Below are 22,642 nucleotides of genomic sequence, written 5' to 3' on the forward strand. Positions count from 1 at the left end.
AGGCCGCAGGGTTTGGGCTCAAACTGGAGGCCCTGCCTTCTAGCCCGTGGTCTCTGCCTGAGCCTCCAGGGGGAGCGGCGCGAGGTCTCCACGGAGGAGGCACATCCCAGGAGCAGGGGCCTCCAGGGACCCGCGGCCGGGCGGGCCCGCTCGCCCCGCCCCGTAGCCCCGCCTCCCCATAACCACGCCCCCACGCTTCACGGAGAGGGGCCCGCTCGCCCCGCCCCGTAGCCCCGCCTCCTCGTAGCCCCGCCCCGTAGCCCCGCCCCTCACGGCCTCCCCCTTAGCCCCGCCCACACACTGCACGGAGAGGGCCCTCTCGCCCCGCCCTGTAGCCTCGCCTCCTCACGGCCGCTCCCCGTAGCCCCGCCTCCTCGTAGCCCCGCCCTGTGGCCCCGCCCCTCATGGCCTCCCCCCGTAGCCCCGCCCACACGCTGCAAGGAGAGGAGCCCACTCGCCCCGTCCCATAGCCCCGCCTCCCCGTAGCCCCGCCTCCCCGTAGCCCCGCCCGCACGCGGCTCGGGGTCGAGAGGCGGGAGCGCGCGCGTCCGCGGGCCGCGTCCTCAGGCAGCCCCGCCCCCAGGCGCGTCCGGCGCGGGGCGGAGCGCGACTTCCGGCGCCGCGCCCGCCCCGCCCCGCCCCTCGCGGGCCTGCGGCGTCGGGGGCGCGCGCGCGCGGCCGCGCTCTGGGATCCGGTTGGGAGCTGAGGCGCTCGCCCCCGACCGTGAGGTGAGGCGGGCGCCGGGGGCTGCGGCGTGGGGGGCCCGGCCCGGGAGCTGGCACCGCGCGGGGAGGCGTGAGGGCTCGAGGCGGGGCGGCGGACGAGCCGGGGTCCGCGGCGCGGCCGGCCGAGCGCGCCGGGGCGCACGATGGGTGCGTCCCGTGGGGTGCTGCCCGCTCCCGGCCAGGGCTCGGGGCGTCCGGCCGCGGGACGGCCCCCGGGCTCGGCCGGACGGTCTCCGTCGTCCGGCGTCGTCAGCAGGGGATTGTGGCGAAGGACGGCCCTCCGACCCGGCCCCGAGCGGCGTCCCCTGCGGGCTTGGCTGCCCCCGACCCCGCGCCTCGGGAGGACCGCGGAGAGGTGCGGGAGCGCGGGCGCGGGCAGGGGAGAAACGCCCGGGTCTCGTTCCGCAGACGCCAAGACGGGCCGCGGGCGCGAAAGTGCTTCAGCTGCGAACCTCAGGAGGCTGGAGGCGCTCGGAGCTGCAGCAGGGCTGCTCCTGGCTCCCAAGGCGTGCATAGGCGTTTCTAAATAAGTAAGTCTGGAAGAATCTACTTTCCAGGGAGGACGTCCTCGTTGTGCAGCAGCAGAAGGGGAGTCAGAGGGTGTATGTTGGACTCCCGGCCGTAGGCGAGGTTCGGTGTTCTCTCACTCAGGCTCGCCTGCATCCTCCTGAGGTCGGAGGGGTTTATTCTACCGGGCAGATGTGGAAAACGGTCCCCGCAAAAGGTTAAGTCACTTGTTTAGGTCCCAACTAGCAAGATGGGCTGAGATTCCAACCCAGGGATGCCTGACTCTAAATTCTCATGCTTGACCCACTGTATTTTGCTTCCATCCAGAGAGCAATGTTTCACGTTTTTAGGGAAGACTCCATACAAAAGGACATTATTAAGGTAGTTAGGGCTTTTGGGGTATTTGGGTTAAATGGCAACTTGTAAGGCATTATTGTTGTTCAGTCGCTCAGTCGTGTTCCGACTCTTTGCAGCCCCATGGACTGCAGCAAGTCAGGCTTCCTTGTCCTTCACCATCCCCTGGAGTTTGCTGAAACTCATTTCCATTGAGTCAGTGATGCTATCCAACCATCTCATTCTCTGTCATCCCCTTCTCCTCCTGCCCTCAAACTTTCCCAACATGAGGGTCTTTTCCAGTGAGTCGACTCTCTGCATCAGGTGGCCAAAGTATTGGAACTTCAACTTCAGCATCAGTCCTTCCAATGGATATTCAAGGTTGACTTCCTTTAGGAAATCAATTAATCCTCGAATATGTGCTGTTTAAGTGTATTTTCCTTCAGACAGGATTTAGTATAGGGAAATCTCACATTGAGGGCAAGAACAAATTTATTAATACAGATTTAGTTGAGTGTCTTTTATATCCCAGATACTAAACTGGATGAATACAATTTGTAACCTCTGCCCTTGAGTTTGAGAGGATGATTGTATAAAAGAATTTCATAGTATTCTATAAATTGGAATCTTTGCTAGTGTGTGAATTAACCAGATTAGAGTAGTTTTAAGCACGAGTTTTTAGGAACCTGTTATGTATAAGAAAGGGCTTCCCTGGTGGCTCAGATGATAAAAAATCTGCCTGCAGTGTGGGAGACCCAGGTTCAATCCGAGTCAGTGTTCTTGCCTGGAGAATTCCATGGACAGTCCATGGGGTTGCAGAGTCAGACACAACTGAGCAGCTAACACTGTGTATAAGAAAAGGTACTGTGTGACCTATCGTGTGGGTCCCTTGGCATTATTTTCCCATTCAGTGAGGAATACTGTCAAAAAATTTAGGGTAAATCATATCGATGGTTGTTATTTTCTTTAATCATTACACTACCTTCAGTAAATTTTAAAATGCTAGAGAAGAAGAGAACATTTATAATTTAGCTCCTATTAAGAGGCTTGATTTCAGTAGTGCTTTTATCTTATTAAGTGAGAAGCCAGTGATATGTGTAGAGGGGCAGGAATTTCTTTCCAGTCATCTGCCAAAGATGTTCGTAACCGCTTCTTCCAAAATTTAAATCTTAAAGGTACCATTAATACCAGATTCCATGTAGCCTTTATTGTTCAGAGACATCGTGGAAACAGAGTCTCTAGTTTAGGCAGAAATGTTACCTCACTGAAGTGGGTTACATTGCCCCTGGCATGGCTGTAGGTGGATAAAAGGGGTCATGGGGCATTTAGGAAATTTCTCCCAATGGCTTCAGTTGCTCAAGAAAGTAGCAGTCAAGGTTATAATCTGAGGGTGGTGCTGTGGGTGGAAGTTTGAGGTTTGGAGATTAGAGTGAAAGGGCTAGTGAAATACGGGACAGTCCGGTAATTAAACAGGTGTTCTCAGATATGAAGAGTGAAGTCAAGGAAGTAGCGATGAGCAAAATAAAAGTATTGAATCTAACTTTGCACATAAGGTACGTGACCATCCGTGTCCCGGGTTCACTGTGCCTGGCTGCTGCCTTCTTGGAAGGTCCTCCTGTTCTTTACACGGAGCTTCCCTGGTGGCTCAGACAGTAAAGAATCCACCTGCAATGCAGGAAACCTGGATTTAATCCCCTGGAGAAGGGATAGGCTAACCACTCCAGTATTTTGGGGCTTCTCTGGTGGCTCAGATGGTGAAGAATCCACCTGTAATGCAGGAGACCTGGGTTTGGTCTCTGGGTGGGGAATAGCCCCTGGAGAAGGGAGTGGCTGCCCGCTCCAGGATTCTTGCCTGGAGAATTCCATGGACACAGGAGCCTAACACTTCCACTGTTCTTTACACAGGTCAAGCCACTTTGCAGAGTCTAGTTTTGCATTCCACTCTTCCCCAAGCTCTTTCCCTAGTTGCACTTATCACATTATATTAAATCTTGTCTGCAAAATCAGTAACAGTGTCTAACACTTCCTTTTTATTATTTTTTTGATGTTTGCTGAACAAACCCCTCAGTAAATGTTTAATGAGTATGCCACTTTTCTTCCTCCTTTAATCTGTAAACAGCGGTCAGCAGACTTTTCCTATAAAGAGGCAGCTAATAAATACTGTAGATCCTGTGGACTGTACCGTCTCTCTTCACTACCTGACTTTGCCACTGTCACACAAAAGCAGGGGTAGGCAGCGTAGAAACAAGTGAGCATGGCTCCGTTCCAAGAACCCTTTATTTATAGACTCGAGATTTGAATTGCATATAATTTTAACATGTCACAAAATATTACTGTTCTTTGATTCCCTCCCACCCCAACCCCATACATTTAAACAAGTGAAAAGCAGGCTTAGCTCCCAGGCTGTATACACGCAGGCTTCGGGTGGCATTTCACCCCCGTGTCCTCCACTGTACTTTGCAGACCTTAGATCTGTAAAGACTCAGCGAATCTTGATAGAGGGATTTGCAGTGAGATGATACTGGTTTTAGTATTACTGTTAGTGGTAGAAAAGCAAAGATAAGGAAGGCAGTCTTCTTTGTCGAGGATTTCATGGTCAAGTTCAAGATTAAGATGTAGACGGATAACAATGACACAGTATGGTAACTGCAGTTACAGTTTATTGATTGGAATGAAGGAGTCATAACTAGTTTTGCTTGGTTGGATCCGAAGTCACATCTAATGGTCCTCTGCTGGGGGCCTGGGAACATTTTCAGTTAAGATCCTTTCCAAGAGTCTTTGCAAACTTGCTGAGAAGGTGACTGACCACCTCTTTTGCCAGGATGGCTATGAACTTCAAGATGACTCCATTCCTCTGTTTTGTAGGATGTAATCTTCATTTGTTGTTCTCAGAAATAAAATTAATACATTCCAAATGGTTTTTTTCCTAACAGTTATTTCCAAATGTCATGCACATATTTTTTTATTGCTTTGAAAAAGGTGAAATATATTTCATAGCGCATCTAATGTAGTAATCAATGTTTGTTTAATACATTAATGAATTTATGATATTGAATTTTGGGCCTTGTAACATTTAGTCCTTAAGTCAATTATTAATGCATTAGAAAAGGAAGATGGCTTTAGTGGGCTTTCCTTGCCACTTACTAGATTTCTCTGAGTCATTTCTCTCTGGGAAAAATATATGACCGTTAGCATCACTGATGCCGTCTTGCACCATTTCAGTCAATGCTGTGCTATCCCCTCCCCGACCCAGGACTGAACTGTGCAGAGGGTCACTTCTCTGTTGTTAAGGGATTTGCAGTTACTAGAAACTGTTTAATAGTCATTAGGATCAGGTGCCCTGTGTGCTCCATTAGTCCATGAGCCTCGTGACTCATTCATGAATCTTAATTTAGAAGTGCACGTTCCAGTAACCGAGTGCCTACCTCCCGTCCCTTCGCCAGGAGATCTTCCCCCACCCAGGGACCAAACCCGAGTCTCCTGCATCTCAGGCAGATTCTTTACCATCTGGGCCACCGAGGAAGCCCCGCCTACCACCATACTCTAGGGTAACTCTACAATGGTCCCTGTAGCCCAGGAGTGCGGATTGCAACTGCAGATGCTTCTGGGTTGTCACCTGTCTCCTGGTCGCAGCCCCACCCCGTGAGGAGGTTACCCTGAAACAAACTGGCCCACTGATGACACAGCTTCCTGCCTCATTTCTTGGCCTCAGGATAGCTCTCTCAGTTCTGTGCGCCTTTTCGTCCCCTCCATCCTTCAGCAGGAGGTTGACTGTTGGATTACACCTTCAGGGATACTAGGTATTTAAAACTTACCTAATTACCATCTCATGCTCTGTAACAAATCAATGCATTCCCCAGACATACTGTGGAGCAATGGAAAGTAACTTCAGAGGTTTTTAAAAATAATTTTGTGCTCTTATTTCCTTGTCTTTGTCATAGTTCTTTAGCCAGTTCTTTTTTAGTTGAGAATTTGCCTTTGTTAAAGAGTTTTCAACATACTGTATTGGAAAGACTTGGGAACTGGATCAAGTAGTATGAGTTTTCCAAAAAAGTACAATTTGTTAAAAACATGCCACGAGAAGACTTATTGTCCTTTAATTGTCAACTTGTGCCTCTAAGGATCATCTTCTAATATATGTTGCAAAAGAGAAGGTCTTAGGTGTGAGGTCTACTCAAAAAGCCACTTTCTGTGGTCGTCTGGTCCTCTCTTTAGGATGCCCAGGGCTTGTGTGAACTGTATTCCTAGTGGGGGAACTTCTGGATATTGGCTGTCTGATTCTTTTCCACTTGCAGGCAGTGATGAATGGGGGGCAGGCCAGGCATCCGTCACTCCCTTTCTCTTTTGTCCTTTTGAAGGCCACCACATAAACTGTGGGCTTTCAAGGTGACTCAGTGGTAAAGAATCCACCTGTCAATGCAGGAAACTCAGGTTCCTGGAGGAGGGCATGGCAACCCTCTCCAGTATTCTTGCCTGGAGAATCCACTGGACAGAGGAGCCTGGCCGGCTACAGTCCATGGTGTTGCAAATGAGCTGGACATGGCTGAGTACACACACACACTCACACATGTAGGCTATAATGTTTTGAATAATCAAGGTTCATCATAGTGTAGAAAGAGGAGGAACTTTGAACCTGATGCTAAACACAGGTTTTCTTTGGGACCAAGAACAGGCGCAGCACAAGTTTTAAAGCTTTCACAGACATCCCCTCGCTGGCCACACCTCGTTTCTACCTTTGCAGCCCCCTTTCCAGCTGTACCCTCCTGTAGAAGAGCCACTTTCCTGTCCTCTCTGCGGGGAGGGTCCCCAGCTTTCAGGAAGCCTCCCTGCCCCACCCACCTGTAGGGCTTGGTTTCAGCTCAGACAGGTCTCTATCTTTGGCCCAGATCTTCAGTGCAGACAGCGCTGCCTTCCCACCCCCCACCCCGAACCCTCTTTCCCAGCCCTGCTAAACAGTGGGGACAGGGGGCTCCCTGGGGACTCAGGATCATCCTGCCAGTCTGGCGTAGGCTCCCCACTTCTGTTGCTTTCCTTCCGTCCGCTTGACAGAAGGAAACCCCCAGAGACGTGAGGTCCTCACACAGGAAGAAGTGGCACCGCGTCTCCCCCGCACCTGTGACGCGCGCGGCTCTCACGGCCCTTGCGCTTCCCATCCCGATGCAGAGCCGCCCTCCCGGGTTGACACCCCCACCCGGCCCTTTTCAGGCTGCGCCTGATTAGATCAGCGAGGCTGTGCGCGTGGGCACCGGGGCAGCAGGTTAGATCCCAGTTGTGTCAGCTCGCAAAAACCCCACTCCAGCTTTGGAGTTCCCGGTTAGATGCACGTGAAAAGTTAATCGACCTTAAGAATGTTTCTTTTGAGTTTTCAAACAGCCCAGCCAGGCATTTCATATCTCAAAAGAAAACAGGCAATCAGTTGATTTTCCTTCTTTAAGATGTTTTGTTTTCATTCTCAGAGTAGTGTGTCTTTTTTCAGGCTGCTACAAAGAAAGTAATGTCAGCTGGTTTATAAACAACCAAAAAAAAAAGATGTTTCATTTTAATAACTTGAATAGATAGAAGGTTAAAGTTATTGACATTTACCATTTTTCACTCGATTAGAATTTTAGAATATGAGAACCATGGGTTTTTTCTTGTTGTTGTTCAGTCACTAAGTCATTTCCAACTGCGACCCTGTGGACTGTAGCCCGCCAGGTTCCTCTGTCCCTGGGATTTCCCAGACAAGAGTACTGGAGTGGGTTGCCATTTCCTTCTCCAGGGTATCTTCCCGACCAAGGGACCAAACCCAGGGCTCCTGCTCTTCAGGTGGGTGCTTTACCCCTGAGCCTCCTGGGAAGCCCCGCTCCCTGAGAGACCCAAGCACAGAGGAAGAGAGATGGGGAGGGAAGTCCACCTGGGATGGAGCTCGGGGTGGGAGGAGGACAGGGTGGAAGCACCTTCTGCTGAAGAAGGGACTGTGTGTCTGTGTGTGTCTGTGCAGCAGGACTGTCTGTGTGTGTCTTGTGTGTGTGTGTCTGTGTGTGTGCAGCAGGACTGTATATGTGTCTCTGTGTGTGTGTCTGTGTGTGTGCAGCAGGACTGTGTGTTTGTGTGTCTGTGTGTGTGTTTCTGTGTGTGTGTGTGCAGCAGGACTGTGTGTTTGTGTCTCTGTGTGTGTGTCTGTGTGTGTGCAGCAGGACTGTGTGTCTGTGTGTGTGTGTGCAGCAGGACTGTGTGTGTGTGTCTGTGTGTGTGTGCAGCAGGACTGTGTGTGTGTCTGTCTGTGTGTGTGTACAGCAGGACTGTGTGTGCCTGTCTGTGTCTGTCTGTGTGTGTGCAGCAGGACTGTGTGTGTCTGTGTGTGTGTGTATGTCTGTGTGTGTGTGTGCAGCAGGACTGTGTGTGTGTGTCTGTGTGTGTTTGTGTGTGTGTGTGCAGCAGGGCTGTCTGTGTGTGTCTGTGTGTGTGTCTGTGTGTGTGTCTGTGTGTGTGCAGCAGGACTGTGTGTGTCTGTGTGTGTGTTCGCAGCAGGACTGTGTGTTTGTGTCTGTGTGTGTGTGTGCAGCAGGACTGTGTGTGTGTGTCTCTCTGTGTGTGTCTGTGTGTGTGCAGCAGGACTGTGTGTGTGTCTGTGTGTGTGTACAGCAGGACTCTGTGTGTGTGTGTCTGTGTGTGTCTGTGTGTGTGTGTGCAGCAGGACTGTGTGTGTGTGTGCAGCAGGACTGTGTGTGTGTGTCTGTGTGTGTGTGTGCAGCAGGACTGTGTGTGTGTATCTGTGTGTGTGTACAGCAGGACTGTGTGTCTGTGTGTATGTCTGTGTGTGTGTGTGCAGCAGGACTGTGTGTGTGTGTCTGTGTGTGTGTGTGTGTCTGTGTGTCTGTGTGTGCAGCAGGGCTGTCTGTGTGTGTCTGTGTGTGCAGCAGGGCTGTCTGTGTGTGTCTGTGTGTGTGTCTGTGTGTGCAGCAGGGCTGTCTGTGTGTGTCTGTGTGTGTGTGTGCAGCAGGACTGTGTGTGTGTGTCTGTGTGTGTGTCTGTCTGTGTGTGTTTTTGGCTGTATCAGGTCTTAGTTGTGGCATGCAGGATCTTGTTCCCCAACCAGGGAGCAAACCCAGGCCCCCTGCATTGGGAGCACACAGTCTTAAGCACCCTGGGACTTTGTGCTTTGGAAGAAAGGGGGAAGTAGGCCAAACAGACACCAGCTTGACTTCTTTGCTTAGTCGTTCTGTGTCATCTTCTGCAGAGATGCTTCCCTGTTAATCTTACTTTTTAAGCCACTTGAAAACCTTTGCATCAACAGTCCTCAGCTTTCTGCCACCCTGCGCCCTCAGCCCGTCAGTACCCGTGGGGCCCTGCCCTTCGTGGATGGGGAGGTGGGCAGGCGTGGTGCGTCTCACTGGGTTCCCGCCGTGCTTCGCTCGGACAGTCTCGGTTACCCTTGGGAACGTCCTGACCACCGAGTTAGGAGCACATTATCCTGTTACGCTGGTTGAATCCGTTGATAGCAGAGACAGGAACTGTCTGGTCGGGCTGCCTCCAGGGAAAATGAAATACTTCGGGTGGGTGTCAGGGCATCTCACGTGCCCCGAGGAAGAAGAGTCAAGTTTTGGGCACAGTAAGTACCAAAGCTTAGGGGACACTTAGTACCAAGAGCGTGTGAACTCCCTTAGGTGTTTCTGTTACTCTGTCTCCACGACCCCCCCTTAGGTGTTTCTGTTACTCTGTCTCCACGACCCCCGAGCCCTGCTCTTACAGGTAAAACTTCCAGCTGCCAGAAGAAGGTTTAACTGGCACAGCTCAGTGGCAGTAGGGGTGATGCTGAGGGTTTAAGAAGCCCTGACTGCGGTGGGCAGGTGCAGAGGCTCCTGGACTTCAGGCAAAGCCATCAACTCTGATTGAGCTCAGGGAGCACTTCTCAAAGGAAGAAAATTACTGAGAGTCCATCAGCTGCCTTATGAGGGAACCGTTCTATAAAAACAAAGAACTAAGCATGCGGCATTCAATTCGAATGAATAATTCAGTGGCACCCACTACGCTAAATCAGTGTGCTTTGCAGAGAACTTGAGGCTGTTCTTGCTGCTCCACTGGTTAGTGTTTCTATGTTTGTTTTGTAGGAAGTCTGGAGAAGGAAATGGCAACCCACTCCAGTGTTCTTGCCTGGAGAATCCCAGAGACGGGGGAGCCTGGTGGACTGCCGTCTATGGGGTCACACAGAGTCGGACACGACTGAAGTGACTTAGCAGCAGCAGCAGCAGCATCCTTGAACAAGTGTGATCCGTCTGCCTGTCTCCCTCCCAGCCCCCTCCTTCCATTCTTTCATCAGCCTCGAAAAGATTGCCAGTTCTTTACAGAATCTTATATAACATCCATGAGGGTGTTAGAAGAATTTATTTTTAGTGTATCCTCCTTTCCTGACTGCTTTAATTTTGCTTTTTTTAATTTACTCATTTCATATTTTTATATGTATGTAGTCATACTATATACTACATACTATGTAGTAGTATACTATGTATACTGTGTAGTATACGATATACTATGTACGTAGTATATAGTATGTCTAATAGTGTAATTAGTTTTTTTTCCCCACTGTCTAAAGAACACATATTGATGGGAAAATAGAAAAAAGCACAAAGAAAAGTTGTCTGTAATCCAGTCATTAAATTAAAAAAATAAGCCTTTTGTCTTTCTTCTGTACCTGTAAAGAGGATGTTTATTTGATCCCAACTTTAGTTATGTATATTGACTTTTGGGGGTTAAGACAAGCTGCATCTAAAAAGTCGCCTGCTTTTTCATCTAGGATGAGATGGCCAGCCAGCCTGGAATAGCTGGTGCTTGTGGACGGGAGTCACCCCAGTGGCTCCCATCAGACGCGTTTATGTAAAACAAGGCAGTGAGTTCTGCCCCACAAGAAGGCTTAGCAGCACCATTTTGGCTGCCCGCTCGGTGCCGTTCAGTTTGCAGGCATCCTGGGTTACTGGGGCAAGCAAATGGGAATAGGGCCCCCAGAGGGTGCCGGTGGGACCCTGGCCACTCCCATTGCTGCTTTCACATAGCCTCTTTGAAGAGCGGAGATAGTTCCAACAGAGGTCCACTCCCAGAAGGGCCCCCAGAGGGTCAGCTTAACCCTGGGAGAGGGATACTGGGCCTGTGATGCAGTGGTTTAGGTCATACAGCTCAAAAAAAAAAAAGAGGGGAGGTTTGTTTCTGTCACTCCAGAGTAAAACCCCTGACTCATTAAGCACTTTCTCCCTTCTGCTTCAGCAACCAGCTGTCCACATTCCATTTCCATGGATTTATGTATTCTGGACGTGTCATGTAGATGGGCTCAGGTTTGACCTCTTATGTCTGGCTTCTTAGACGCTCACTGTCATGTCCTGGAGACTCATCCGCGCTGTAGCGTGTATCAGTGCTCCAGTCCTCTCTGTGGCTGAACAGCCTCCATTTGTCCCTCCGTCTGATGGTAGACAGGCTTTCCGTGTCTCAGCAGTTCTGATCCTGCATGCACACGCATTTATCTGTGCCCCTGTTTCCAGTTCTTTTGGGTGAATACCTACAGGTGGAGGAGTGGAGTCACACAGGAATTCTGGTTTCCCCTCGGGGACCAGCCGCAGTGTTTACCTCAGCAGCGGAACCTCTCTGCAGCCCCACCAGCTCTGTAGGAGGACCCCCCGCCCCCGCCCCCCATTAGCCCTGGAGTTTCTTAGGAGAAATTTGCTCTCATTCGGAGCATTACTGCCTTGCAGGACAGCACATGGTTAATCTCTGACTGCTTTCAGGATTTCTCTTTCACTTTTACTAGTTGGGCTATAATGTCTCAATGTGGATTTCCTTTGATTTATCCTGTGTGGGCTTCGTCAAGCTTCTTGAAACTCTTAGGCTTTTCATCTCTGGCCAAATCGGGGAAGTTTTTAGCCATTAATTCTTTAAGTATTTGTCCAGCATTAACACACTTCTGCCTCTTTGGTTATTTAATGTTAGACTGTTACTGTCTGAGTTCTCTGAGATACTGTGAATTGTTTAAAAAAACAGTAACAACTTTTTCTCTCTTTTTTTGAGATTGAATAGCTTCTCTAGTTATGTCTAGTTTACTGTTTTCCTCTTGTCTGCATTCTGCTGTTAAGCCCGTTCTGTGGGTTTTCTTTGTTACTGTGTTTTCCTGTTCTGAAATTACTATTTGGTGCTGCTTTAAAAGTGTTGTTTCTTCACTGACAGTTGGGTTGTTTTCGAGAGTGAAATGAGTGTTTTTTTTCATGTCTTCTTACCACTGTTTGCTGGAATACCTTTTAAACTCCTGCTTTAGAGCTTTGTCAGATAATCTCACAGTCTGCGTCACCTTGGCATTGGCATCCGTGGGTTTTCTTCTCCCGACAGAGTTGATGTTTTCCACACGCCTCCTGCGTGGAACGGTGCTGGGCGGTATGAGAGCTCGAGCTTTGTTTTCATCCTGCAGAGGCCATTGGTGTCCTCTCTGAACATGCTGTGCACCTGGTTTGCTTCAGGTCTTAGGTTTCTGCCCACATTCTGTGAGCTGCGGGTCTAATTTCAGTGTAGTTTTCAGAAGCCTCTGCAGTGCAGCCAGGATGTGCCCGCGTGTGCCACCCAGCCACCCGTCTGCACCTGGGCAGTGATCTGCTTCCTTGAGCACTTCTGTCCCTCTGCCCTCCCTGCCGCTTTCAGGTTCCCGGCGGGCTCCTCGCTGGTCTCACAGGCTGTTCTCTGCCGTTCAGAGCCTTCTCATTGCCGTTCAGTGCATCCTGTCCAGGCAGGAGAGACAGCGTGGAGGGTGCCTACCTATCTGACCTGAGACTCGGGCATCTGTCTCTTTCCAGCATTAAAAAGGGCCTAGACATGACTGTGCGGCTCCAGGTGCCTTTTTCCTGTGCTCTCCCTTCTCTAGTAAACTAGCCTGGAAAACATGGCGACTGCAGTTCGGGAAGACGGGGTCTGGAGGCAGACGAGAACGCTGCTCCTCAAAAATTACCTGGTGAAATGCAGGACCAAGAAGAGTAGTGTTCAGGTAAGCTGCTGCACGACCGTCGTGCGTTACTGCAGTGTTCCACATTAATATGTTCCATCTTTAAGAGATAATTTGTTCTGCTGAATGCATTTTTATTATAGTTTTGCTTGCGAAGTGAAAACTTACTGTGTTAGCCTCAAAAAAAAAAACCTAAATTATACAACGTTTTCTAAATGTCAAAAATGTTGATAAGTTTCCAAATTTACCGACTTTTTCATATCATTACTTGATTTTGAACCTCAAGGCATGTATTTCCTGTTTCATGAGGTGAAAAATAGATTCTGCAAATAACTTCCTGGAATATTATTCCACATTTCCCCCCCATGGCCTTCCATCTTTTGGACTCTGGTTGGATTGGCCTGGATTACTACAATTATGCCACATCTTTCTCCACAAGCATGCATCACTTTATTATATACTTATTTGTTTAGCATACATTGGTCTAAGAGATAAAAGGAAGAACTCTGGCCGACCAGTCAATAATGATTTTAAAGGATGGAATGGTATTATTCTTTTGAAACCAGCTGAACAATTAAACAGCAAGATGAAACAGTAAATAGTTCATCCCCATTAAAGTCAACTATTAAATGTAACTAAGTATAGTTTTAGGAGTAAAAATTTAGGTATAATTAAACATATGTTTTAATTCAGACTCAAAGACATTTTTATGGAGTTATAGATAATTGGTAAGTTACTTTAAAGTTATATATGAATAAATTTATCATTGTGTTTTATAGTAGTAATCTCAGATGTTTAAATACTACCTTTTATGTCACTTAAATATATTATGGTGACTTGAATTTTAAAATATTTTAGTGAAATTGATTGTAAAAGAAAAAATACTGATGTTGGGTTTGGTTCAGCACAGTATTTCTTTTAGGATGGAAGTGCTTTTACTTTTTGTGCTTAAGAAAGGAGACCCACGATCTTCATGGTTTTCTTTGTTAGTTATATTCATAGAAAGCTTGATGATTTTTGCTGCCTTTGTTATGCTTTGTAATCATTTTGTTTCCTTTGTTGCAGGAAATTCTTTTTCCACTGTTTTTTTTGTTTTGGTTAATATTAATTAGCATGATGCATCCAAATAAGAAATATGAACAAGTGCCCGATGTAGAACTCAGTGCCCTGGACGCTTCCGTCCTCACCAACGTCGTGCTTGGATTCGCGCCCGCGACTAACATCACGAGGAGCGTCATGCAGAAAGTGTCTGTGGATCACCTTCTTGACGGTACTGTGAGCTGGCGTGGTTCTGTCTGTTAGAGACAGCCTCTTCTGTGTTGTGCTGTTTGCTTTATTGAGTGGATACCATTCTTAACATTTAGGTACATATCCTTTCACCATGACAGAGGTTTATAAAAACGTTAATGTCATTTGATTCAGCCGGCCTGTGTTTCTTGTGAAACTTTCATTTATAGCACACTTTACATTTTAATATTTTATGTCATGGACCATTTATAAAGCAATCATATTTGTATAGGATAACAGAAGCAATATTGGGTTTAAATGTCAATATTTATTCAAAGAAGAGTTGTGTCATAGTTACTGAAATACGTATCTAGTTTCTGAGAAGGATTGTGGAGTTTTCTTCCTAAGAGGGACTGTTTGAAAATAAAATATCCATTCACTTATCAAAGAGTTATTTCACGGTTTCACTTTGAGATAGGTAAATGAACTACATATATTACAGGTAAAGTGTATGCTCTAATTTATCATGTTAATAACCTATGTGTTACACTGACACATAACTTATGTATAGTCAGATGACAGATAAGAAATAGTGTCTGTAGAATTGCACTACTTTAATATCTGTTACTTTTTAGTTTGGTTTTTAGAAGAGCTGTGTTCGTTTTCTAAGAAGTTAAAGCATTCAACAAATGCTTATAAAATACTACATTCATCAAGTATAATGGTAAATTTGGTCTGTTGTATTATAATAAACTATTCATGTATTTGAGCTAATCTTGTTGTGATATTTTATAGTCGTAACTGTTGAAGAATATGCAGATGAAAAAGAATTGGTAACATCTAGTCTTTCCAAGTCCGGCACCTTTGTAGGCGTTGTGTTCAAAGACTTCATGTCCTACGAGCTCCGGTTTTTTCCTGATACGATTCCAGTATCTTCTGTTTATATGGATTCAAGAGGCAAGTAGCCCTATATAGTCAATGAAAGTCAATTAAATGCATGTTTTTATTGCTCTTAGTTCAAATGCAGGATTTGATGGAGTCCTACATTGACATTTTCAACTATAATTATTCAGATCAGAAGACTGTTTACTATAGCATAAAAACGTGTGTGTCTGTCTGTCCACAGCTATAGATATAATACGAAGTGTAATTTACTCTGTGCTGCCCCAGCGGCTCAGTGGTTAAGAATCCACCTGCAGTTCGAGCCCTGGATTGGGAAGAGCCTCTGGAGAAGGGAATGGCAACCCACTCCAGTATTCTTGTCTGGGTTGTACCACGGACAGAGGAGCCTGGCGGGCTGCAGTCTGTGGGGCCACAGAATCAGACACAACTGAGCCACTGATCAGCAGCCTCTGAGTTCTTTGCTTCTATCTGCGTGCTTTTACTACTCAGTGTCCTAGCACATGTGACTCTCTGATTCAGAAATCTCGGATAAACAATAAGGGGTATGATAGACTGTGTCTGCCTTTGGAGGGCAGCTGCTGCTTTCCTCTGCTCCCGTTAGAGATGGAACAGTTGTGTCATTTGGTAGCCCGCTGGGTGCTGTCTCTGAGGAAAGTGCTTGCGGATCGTGCTGAGCCGTGCCTCTCGTGTCGTTTCCTCTCTAGCTGGCTGTTCCCCATCATGCGACGCCGTCGAGTTCTGGTCCTCGGGCTTCACGGTTCTGCAGGCTTCGATCGACGCAGCCATCATACAGGTAAAGGTGCTGAAGGAAGGCAAGGGTTCATACCATGCCCCAAGTCTCTACATCGGCGTCCACTTCAGTGCTCTCACGTGTACCAGATTACATCTCGCAGCTCAGCTCCTTTCCCAAAATGAGAAGGAAGAAGTCATATTTCCTGATTTAATTTTTTTGAAACCCACTTTTGTTTCATGGTCTCCAGGCATGCCGTTCAGCACCCTGTATGCCTGTGTTATCCCGTCTGTGCTGTCTGTAGGCAATGTTTATGAAAGGTCTGTATTTGCAGACTTTTCCCCTTGAGTACGGAGAAGGCAATGGCAAGCCACTCTAGTACTCTTGCCTAGAAAATCCCATGGATGGAGGATCCTGGTGGGCTGCAGTCCATGGGGTCACTAAGGGTCAGACACGACTGAGCGACTTTACTTTCACTTTTCACTTTCACACATTGGAAAAGGAAATGGCAACCCACTCCAGTGTTCTTGCCTGGAGAATCCCAGGGACGGGGGAGCCTGGTGGGCTTCCGTCTATGGGGTCACACAGAGTCGGACACAACTGAAGTGACTTAGCAGCAGCAGCAGCAGCCCCTTGAGTAAGAATAACTTAGTTTAAAGAAGTTACCTTTATTATCGTAATCATGGTGGTTGATTTTATTTTTAACATGTTCACCAGTTGTCTGCAAAGCGTTGTTTGTCTGGTGTGGACTGGTATCAGCCCGTTTAGTCTTAGCGCCTCTGTGAGGCTGGTGCTGCCATTGTCTGCGTTTCATTTATGCACTTGAGACGCAGGAAGATGAAGTGACTTCCCAGACCTCCATTGACTGGCGGCAAAGCCAGTTCAGACTGTGGCTTCTGGGCTCTCCTCTCTGTTTCAGCAGTGTTCTGCCACTGACGTTGTGGATGAACGTCGTGTTTACGTTCTGCAGGCCTGACCCAGCGTTCCTCCTTTAGTGGAGATGAGCAGCAGGCCTTGGGTAGGAGCCCTATCACTGTCGGCTGTTAGACTGCTCTGCGTAACACGACTGTGGATGTAGCGCTTCCTGGGCAGGTCGTCGTTAGAGCCGCGTGAGACGATGCGCAGAAGCGCCCTGTGAGCTCTCACAGCGTGCTGTGCGCGCATTCAGGAGCACACACGCTCAGGCTAGTGATGGTGAAAGAAACACAGGGCGTATTGCACTGATGGTGCCGAAGTACCCATGTGTGTTTTGGCCAAAGACCTTAGCTGTCCACAGCCCAGACTACACCACACGAGCAGGTGCAGCAGAGCTCCTTGTAGCCATTCATGTGAACGTTAGGTCGAAGTTTCTCATATGGCATACACAGTTACGTTACCCTGTCTCTGCATGCTGCATATGTATATATTTTTTAAACAATAGAAGAGCTTACTACCTAAAAGAACATTTTTAAAAAAGAGAGTTATTCTTTCATGGCACCTGTCATCATGCTTTAACTGCTCAATTTTATAAGCACATATTTTTATTAAGATGCATATAGCTGTCACTAAAGATGGTTATTGTGCAGTTTTATTTTCTTTGACAAGTTATTTAATAAAAACATGTGTACTTCCCAACTTTAAACTTTCTGACACGCTTCCAGAATGAGAGAAAGCAGTGTTCTACGCAGTAGCGTGATACTGGGGTCGGCCACTTTATTTCTGGGGTGCAGTGTTTTGAGGGTTGTGTTTGCAGTAGGTTATGGACTAACTGAGGATGTAATTGTCTCATTTCAGGGGCTGCTTTCAGAACTAAGTTAACTGAATGTGTTTACATTTTCTGATTGTAGATGAAGACCAATGTTTCTTTTTGGAAAGAGCTGGAGTCAACTAAAGCTGTTCTTATGGGAGAAACGGCTGTTGTAGAAATAGACACCTTTCCCCGAGGAGTAATTTTAATATACCTAGTTATAGCGTTTTCACCTTTTGGATACTTTTTGGCAATTCATATCGTAGCAGAAAAAGAGAAGAAGTTAAAAGAGTTTTTAAAGATAATGGGACTTCATGACACGGCCTTTTGGTATGTTACTAAAACGTTGTTTAGTGTGGTTAATAATTGCCTTAAGTTCTACAGATCTTCAGTACTGCAGTGTTGTCACTCACCAGACTTGACGAGGTCCTGAACCTCTTTTCTTGCAGTTCCCGCCTTTGTCATGGAGTTTGAGACTCATCACAAAGCTCCAGCAAATAATTATTTCCAGAGAAACAAATGAAAAAAGTTCACCAATGAGCACATTAACATTTTTGTACAATGATAATTTTATAGAGGCATGCAATTTTATAAACAATTCCAAGTATGTTTTCTGTACTTTCCCCACTATGCAGTAAGAACATTTATTTTGACCTCACTTTGGGGGAGATGTTCAGTTCAGTTCAGTCACTCAGTCGTCTCCAACTGTCCGCGACCCCATGAACCACAGCACGCCAGGCCTCCCTGTCCATCACCAGCTCCCGGAGTCCACCCAAACCCATGTCCATTCTAGTCGATGATGCCATCCTGCCATGTCATCCTCTGTTGTCCCCTTCTCCTCCCACCTTCAATCCCTCCCAGCATCAAGGTCTTTTCAAATGAGTCAGCTCTTCACATCAGGTGGCCAAAGTATTGGAGTTTCAGCTTCAGCATCAGTCCTTCCAATGAACACCCAGGACCGATCTCCTTTAGAATGGACTGGTTGGATCTCCTTGCAGTCCAAGGGACTCTCAAGAGTCTTCTCCAACACCACAGTTCAAAAGCATCAATTCTTCGGCGCTCAGCCTTCTTTATAGTCCAACTCTCACATCCATACATGACCACAGGAAAAACCATAGCCTTAACTAGACGGAGACGTTAGTACTGTCAAATGTGAGTTGTTATTTTCAACCATTTTATTCTATTCAGCTCAGTGTAGCAGCTGAAGCGCGTTACGTAATGGGGTTACCCCGTGTGACATCCTCTTTGCTCACCTCTCACACCGGGGTTTCACTAGTGGTCGGCCTCTGAGACACACTGGAAGATTGACTGTTCTGTGAGGAGACAGTGGCTGGGAGAACCTCGGCAGATCAGGCTCTCACTGCCTCATTGCTGCCTCTAAAATGCTGGGTTTAATTTCGGTAGTTTGGGTCTCTTTTAGCCCTCTTTTGGTGGTATCTATGATGCCGTACATTAAGTTACCTGCTAACTTGAAAAATAAAAGCAAAATAATAGGCTGTGGGGCAATTCCCCTGAGCTCCAATTTGAGGAGAAATGTCCTGTGATGAATCTGTTGTTGATCTTGGCCTCATGTTGAGTTCCATAGTAATAACATTGTTGCTTAGCAAGGTGGCCTTTACAACTATCTGAAGTACCAAAAGCCATCAGAGTTTAGTTGTCGTGTGTACCATAAAGAAAATCATCAGTTATTAAACTTTTGTATTTTAAGAAAATCAGAATTGTGCATTGTTGAACTTCTGAAAGTACTAGATTTAAATGAATTGTGATTTGCTATAAATCTGTTTTTTTTTTGACTCCTGGAAAGATAATCACCATTTTATCTCTATATGAGATGATAACTTGATAGTTTTATCTACAGCTTAACCAGTACTATATTTCTCATTACGTACAAGAGCTTTAATTTTCAGTACATGAGCATACATAGAAATGAAGCGATTGGCTTAATTTTAAGAATAGGACAGCTTAGGTAAAGCTGAAGTTGTGTTTAAAGTGATTTTTTTTCATTGTTAAGGCCTGTGTGTTTAGCTGTGACTGTGTCTGTGCTCCCCTTTTAGGCTCTCCTGGGTTCTTCTCTACGCAAGTCTGATTTTTCTCATGTCCCTCCTCATGGCGGTCATTGCAACAGCATCTTCCTTATTTCCTCACAGTAGCTGCTTTGTGATATTTCTCCTTTTTTTCCTCTATGGCTTATCATCTGTAAGTACTTTCACTTGAAATGGGAATAAAGAACTGTCAATATATTTGATTAATACAATAAAGTGTTATGTTTTGGTTTACTTGAAGTCGACTTCCCATGAAAGAGAGGATTGTTCCTCTGTTAATTCTGACAAATGAGTTGTATCATTGTACCTCCTCATTTTTAGGAAAGTTACAAAATATTCTCAAGTTCAAATTTAACTAGTTTTCACATGATGTATTCCACACATATTTCCTCGGAGTCTTTTATGATCTTCATATGACTGTGCTTATACAACATTAAGATAGTCTTGTACTAGACTCTATTCTTTTTGTTTTCTTGAAACCCTAAACAGTTCAAGGTAACGCGTGTTACAGGATGATGCTGTGTAAAGATACGTCTTTGTAAACTGAATTCTTTGACAGTGCCGATGCGGGTTGGGTATTTGGTTGCAGGCTGGTTGTGCACAACAGGCCTTTGTCTGTTTTCTTTAAACGTGTGTTTGGTCGTGCCAGGTCTTAGTTGCAGCCTGTGGGGTTTAGTTCCCTGACCAGGGGTCAGACCCGGGCCCCCTGCTTAGGAGCTTGGAGTCTTAGCCACCGAACCACCAGAGAAGCCCGCAGCCTTTGTTTTCCGTGGTCCTAGTTTCCATTCTGATTGGCTCACATGCCCATGCTGTATCAGTTGTGAAATATTTTGACTATCATCTCTGCTCTTTAGCATGATAATTTATAAATAACTTGTATGTGAAAGTGGAGGTTGCTCAGTCGTGTCTCTTTGTGACCCCATGGGCTATGTAGTCCGTGGAAATCTCCAGGCCAGAATCCTGGAGTGGGTAGCCTTTCCTTTCTCCAGAGGATCTTCCCAACCCAGGGATCGAACCCAGGTCTCCCGCATCTCAGGTGGATTCTTTACCAGCTGAGCCAGCAAGGAAGCCTGCCTCAAATAACGTGTATGCTTCTCTATATAGTTGCATGGTTTTTAACTGACTCTCTTTCTTATCAACACATTAAAAGATGGGTTCTCTATTTAAAAGCTTGTTGAGTTATTGTTTTGTTCATGTTTGAACATATCTAACTGCAGAAACACCTGGTAGTTTTTTGTTTCTTTGGGGTTGAGATGATCATGTTTGCCTATTACATAGATAAAGAGCAGTTTTAAGTATTTGTCAGTTTATATTGTTAATGTATAACACTGTTTGTATGAAATTAAATATCTTAGCATGACCTTTAGAAATGTGTTGTTTTTTAGTTGCTAAGATGTGTGTCCAACTCCTTGGGACCCCATGGACTGTAGCTCACCAGGCTCCTCTGTCCTTGGTATTTCCTGAGCAGGGATACTGGAGTGGGTGGCCACTTCCTCCTCCAGGGGAATCTTCCCAACCCAAGATCGAACCCATGTCTCCTGCATTGGCAGACGAATTCTTTACCACTGAGCCACCAAGGAATTAATTAGAAACTAATTGAATTTTAGTGAATGTAGTTTCTAATGAAAATAGCTTGTTTTTTCACAAGCAAAAATTTAATCTTGTTTTCATATCAGTGTATATGAACAATGCATTAACATTAACATTGGTATCTTGCAGGTATTTTTTGCTTTAATGCTGACGCCTCTTTTTAAACAATCAAAGCACGTGGGAATAGTTGAGTTTTTAGTCACAGTGGCTTTTGGATTTGTTGGCCTCCTGATCGTCCTCATGGAGAGTTTCCCCCGATCGTTAGTGTGGCTCCTCGGTCCCTTCTGCCAGTGCGCTTTCCTGATTGGTGTTGCACAGGTACGTGACGTGTTTAATCTTGCTTTCCCCAGATGCTTTCTTTCTCTCCACTTCCACGCAGCATATTATACTACCATGAATCCTGCCTTTGGTTTGCAAAAAATTTTACAATAAACATGAGAAAGGATGCTATTTGAAAACCGGAGTACCTTTTCTATTGATTTCATTTATGTTTTCTCCATTTTTAAGCTTTTCATTTGTATGACCTTTTTATCAACGAGCTCTCCACTTTTTGTTTTAATGAAACACAGCAGTCTGTTTCATTGGAACAACTTGGCTTGTTAGAAGTCACTGGTTAAAGCACCAGGTGGCTCGTTCCGTTCGTTCCGTTCTGTCGCTCAGTCGTGTCCGACTCTTTGCGACCCCGTGGACTGTAGCCTACCAGGCTTCTCCGTCCATGGGATTCTCCAGGCAGGAATACTGGAGTGGGTTACCATTTCCTTCTCCAGGGGATCTTCCCGACCCAGGGATCGAACCCGGGTCTCCCGCATTGGAGGCAGACGCTTTAACCTTTGAGCCACCAGGTGGCTCAGTTGTACAGAATTCACCTCCTGACTCAGGAGACACAGCTTTGACCCCTGGGTTGGGAAAGATCCCCTGGAGGAGGAAATGGCGAGCCTCTTCCATCCAGTATTCTTCCCTGGGAAATCCCATGGACAAAAGAGCCTGGCAGGCTACAGTCCATGGGGTTGCAAAGAGTCGGACACAACTGAGCGACTGGACAGCAACAGCAATCTAGTCATTGATTTGAGCATCAAGGAACTTAACCGCTCCTTGTCGTAAGTTTATCTCAGATGTACGCCTGGGAGAAAGCTGTGTGAAGCAAAACAAATTTTTCATGACCATAGTAGTGAGATAAGAACTGTGGTTGTCTCTGTTCTAAGTCGTGTCTGACTCTTTGTGGCCCCCTGGACTGTAGCCCGCTAAGCTCCTCTTTCCATGGGGTTCTCCAGGCAAGAATCCTGGAGTGGGTGGCCATTTCCTCCTCCAGGGGATCTTCCTGACCCAGGGATTAAACCCAGGTCTCCTGCAATGGCAGACATGTTCTTTACCATCTGAGCCACCAGGGAAACCCTTGTGGATTTTATAAGTCCAGGACTCAGGGGATTGTCTTTACCTGAATAGTATTGGTGTTTATGCACTTTCCTTGTGGCTCAGCTGGTAAAGAATCCACCCACAATGTGGGAGACTTGGGTTTAATCCTTGGATTGGGAAGATTCCTGGAAAAAGGAAAGGTTACCCACTTCAGTATTCTGGCCTGGAGAATTCCGTGGACCGTGTACTCCATGGAGTCGCAAAGAGTTGGACACGACTGAGCGACTTTCTCTCTTACTTTCATTGGTGTTTATAATGTGATTTTTCTTAGTTTTTAAGAGCAGTGAGGTTCTAAGAGAAAATTCTCACAAAAAAACTGCTTTATATATTAGAACATATATTTAGTTAATGCGTAAAGAAGAAAAAAATGTGATTATTTCATATAAGAGATTATTCATATTGGCTGGATAGACTTCTGATTTGCAGGACTTGAATTGTGTGTGAATATCAAGTCTAACGGATGTGACTTATTTGAGACCTAAAAGCTGGTGTTG

General features: G+C 46.4%; 1 protein-coding gene across 4 annotated transcripts in view; it reads left to right on the forward strand.

Moving 5' to 3' along the window:
- The first annotated feature begins 606 nt into the window (after positions 1-606).
- The window catches only part of ABCA5 (ATP binding cassette subfamily A member 5), a 62,588-nt gene continuing 40,552 nt past the window's right edge, over positions 607-22,642 (forward strand). For 2 of the 4 annotated variants that reach the window (XM_055408710.2, XM_055408711.2), the window contains exons 1-8: positions 607-729; positions 12,440-12,559; positions 13,583-13,787; positions 14,540-14,701; positions 15,352-15,440; positions 17,204-17,433; positions 19,158-19,299; positions 20,865-21,053. In XM_055408710.2, the coding sequence (XP_055264685.2) occupies positions 12,458-12,559; positions 13,583-13,787; positions 14,540-14,701; positions 15,352-15,440; positions 17,204-17,433; positions 19,158-19,299; positions 20,865-21,053 (1,119 nt within the window). In that variant the 5' untranslated portion in view covers positions 607-729; positions 12,440-12,457. Of the gene's footprint in view, positions 730-1,134; positions 1,257-12,439; positions 12,560-13,582; positions 13,788-14,539; positions 14,702-15,351; positions 15,441-17,203; positions 17,434-19,157; positions 19,300-20,864; positions 21,054-22,642 lie in introns of all 4 variants that reach the window. The other 2 variants (XM_088829381.1, XM_088829382.1) reach the window with 2 other exon arrangements.

This window comes from Moschus berezovskii, chromosome 20 (assembly GCF_049115385.1).
Source record: "Moschus berezovskii isolate FMDL1 chromosome 20, NW_MosBer_1.0, whole genome shotgun sequence".
Classification (NCBI taxonomy): Eukaryota; Metazoa; Chordata; class Mammalia; order Artiodactyla; family Moschidae; genus Moschus; species Moschus berezovskii.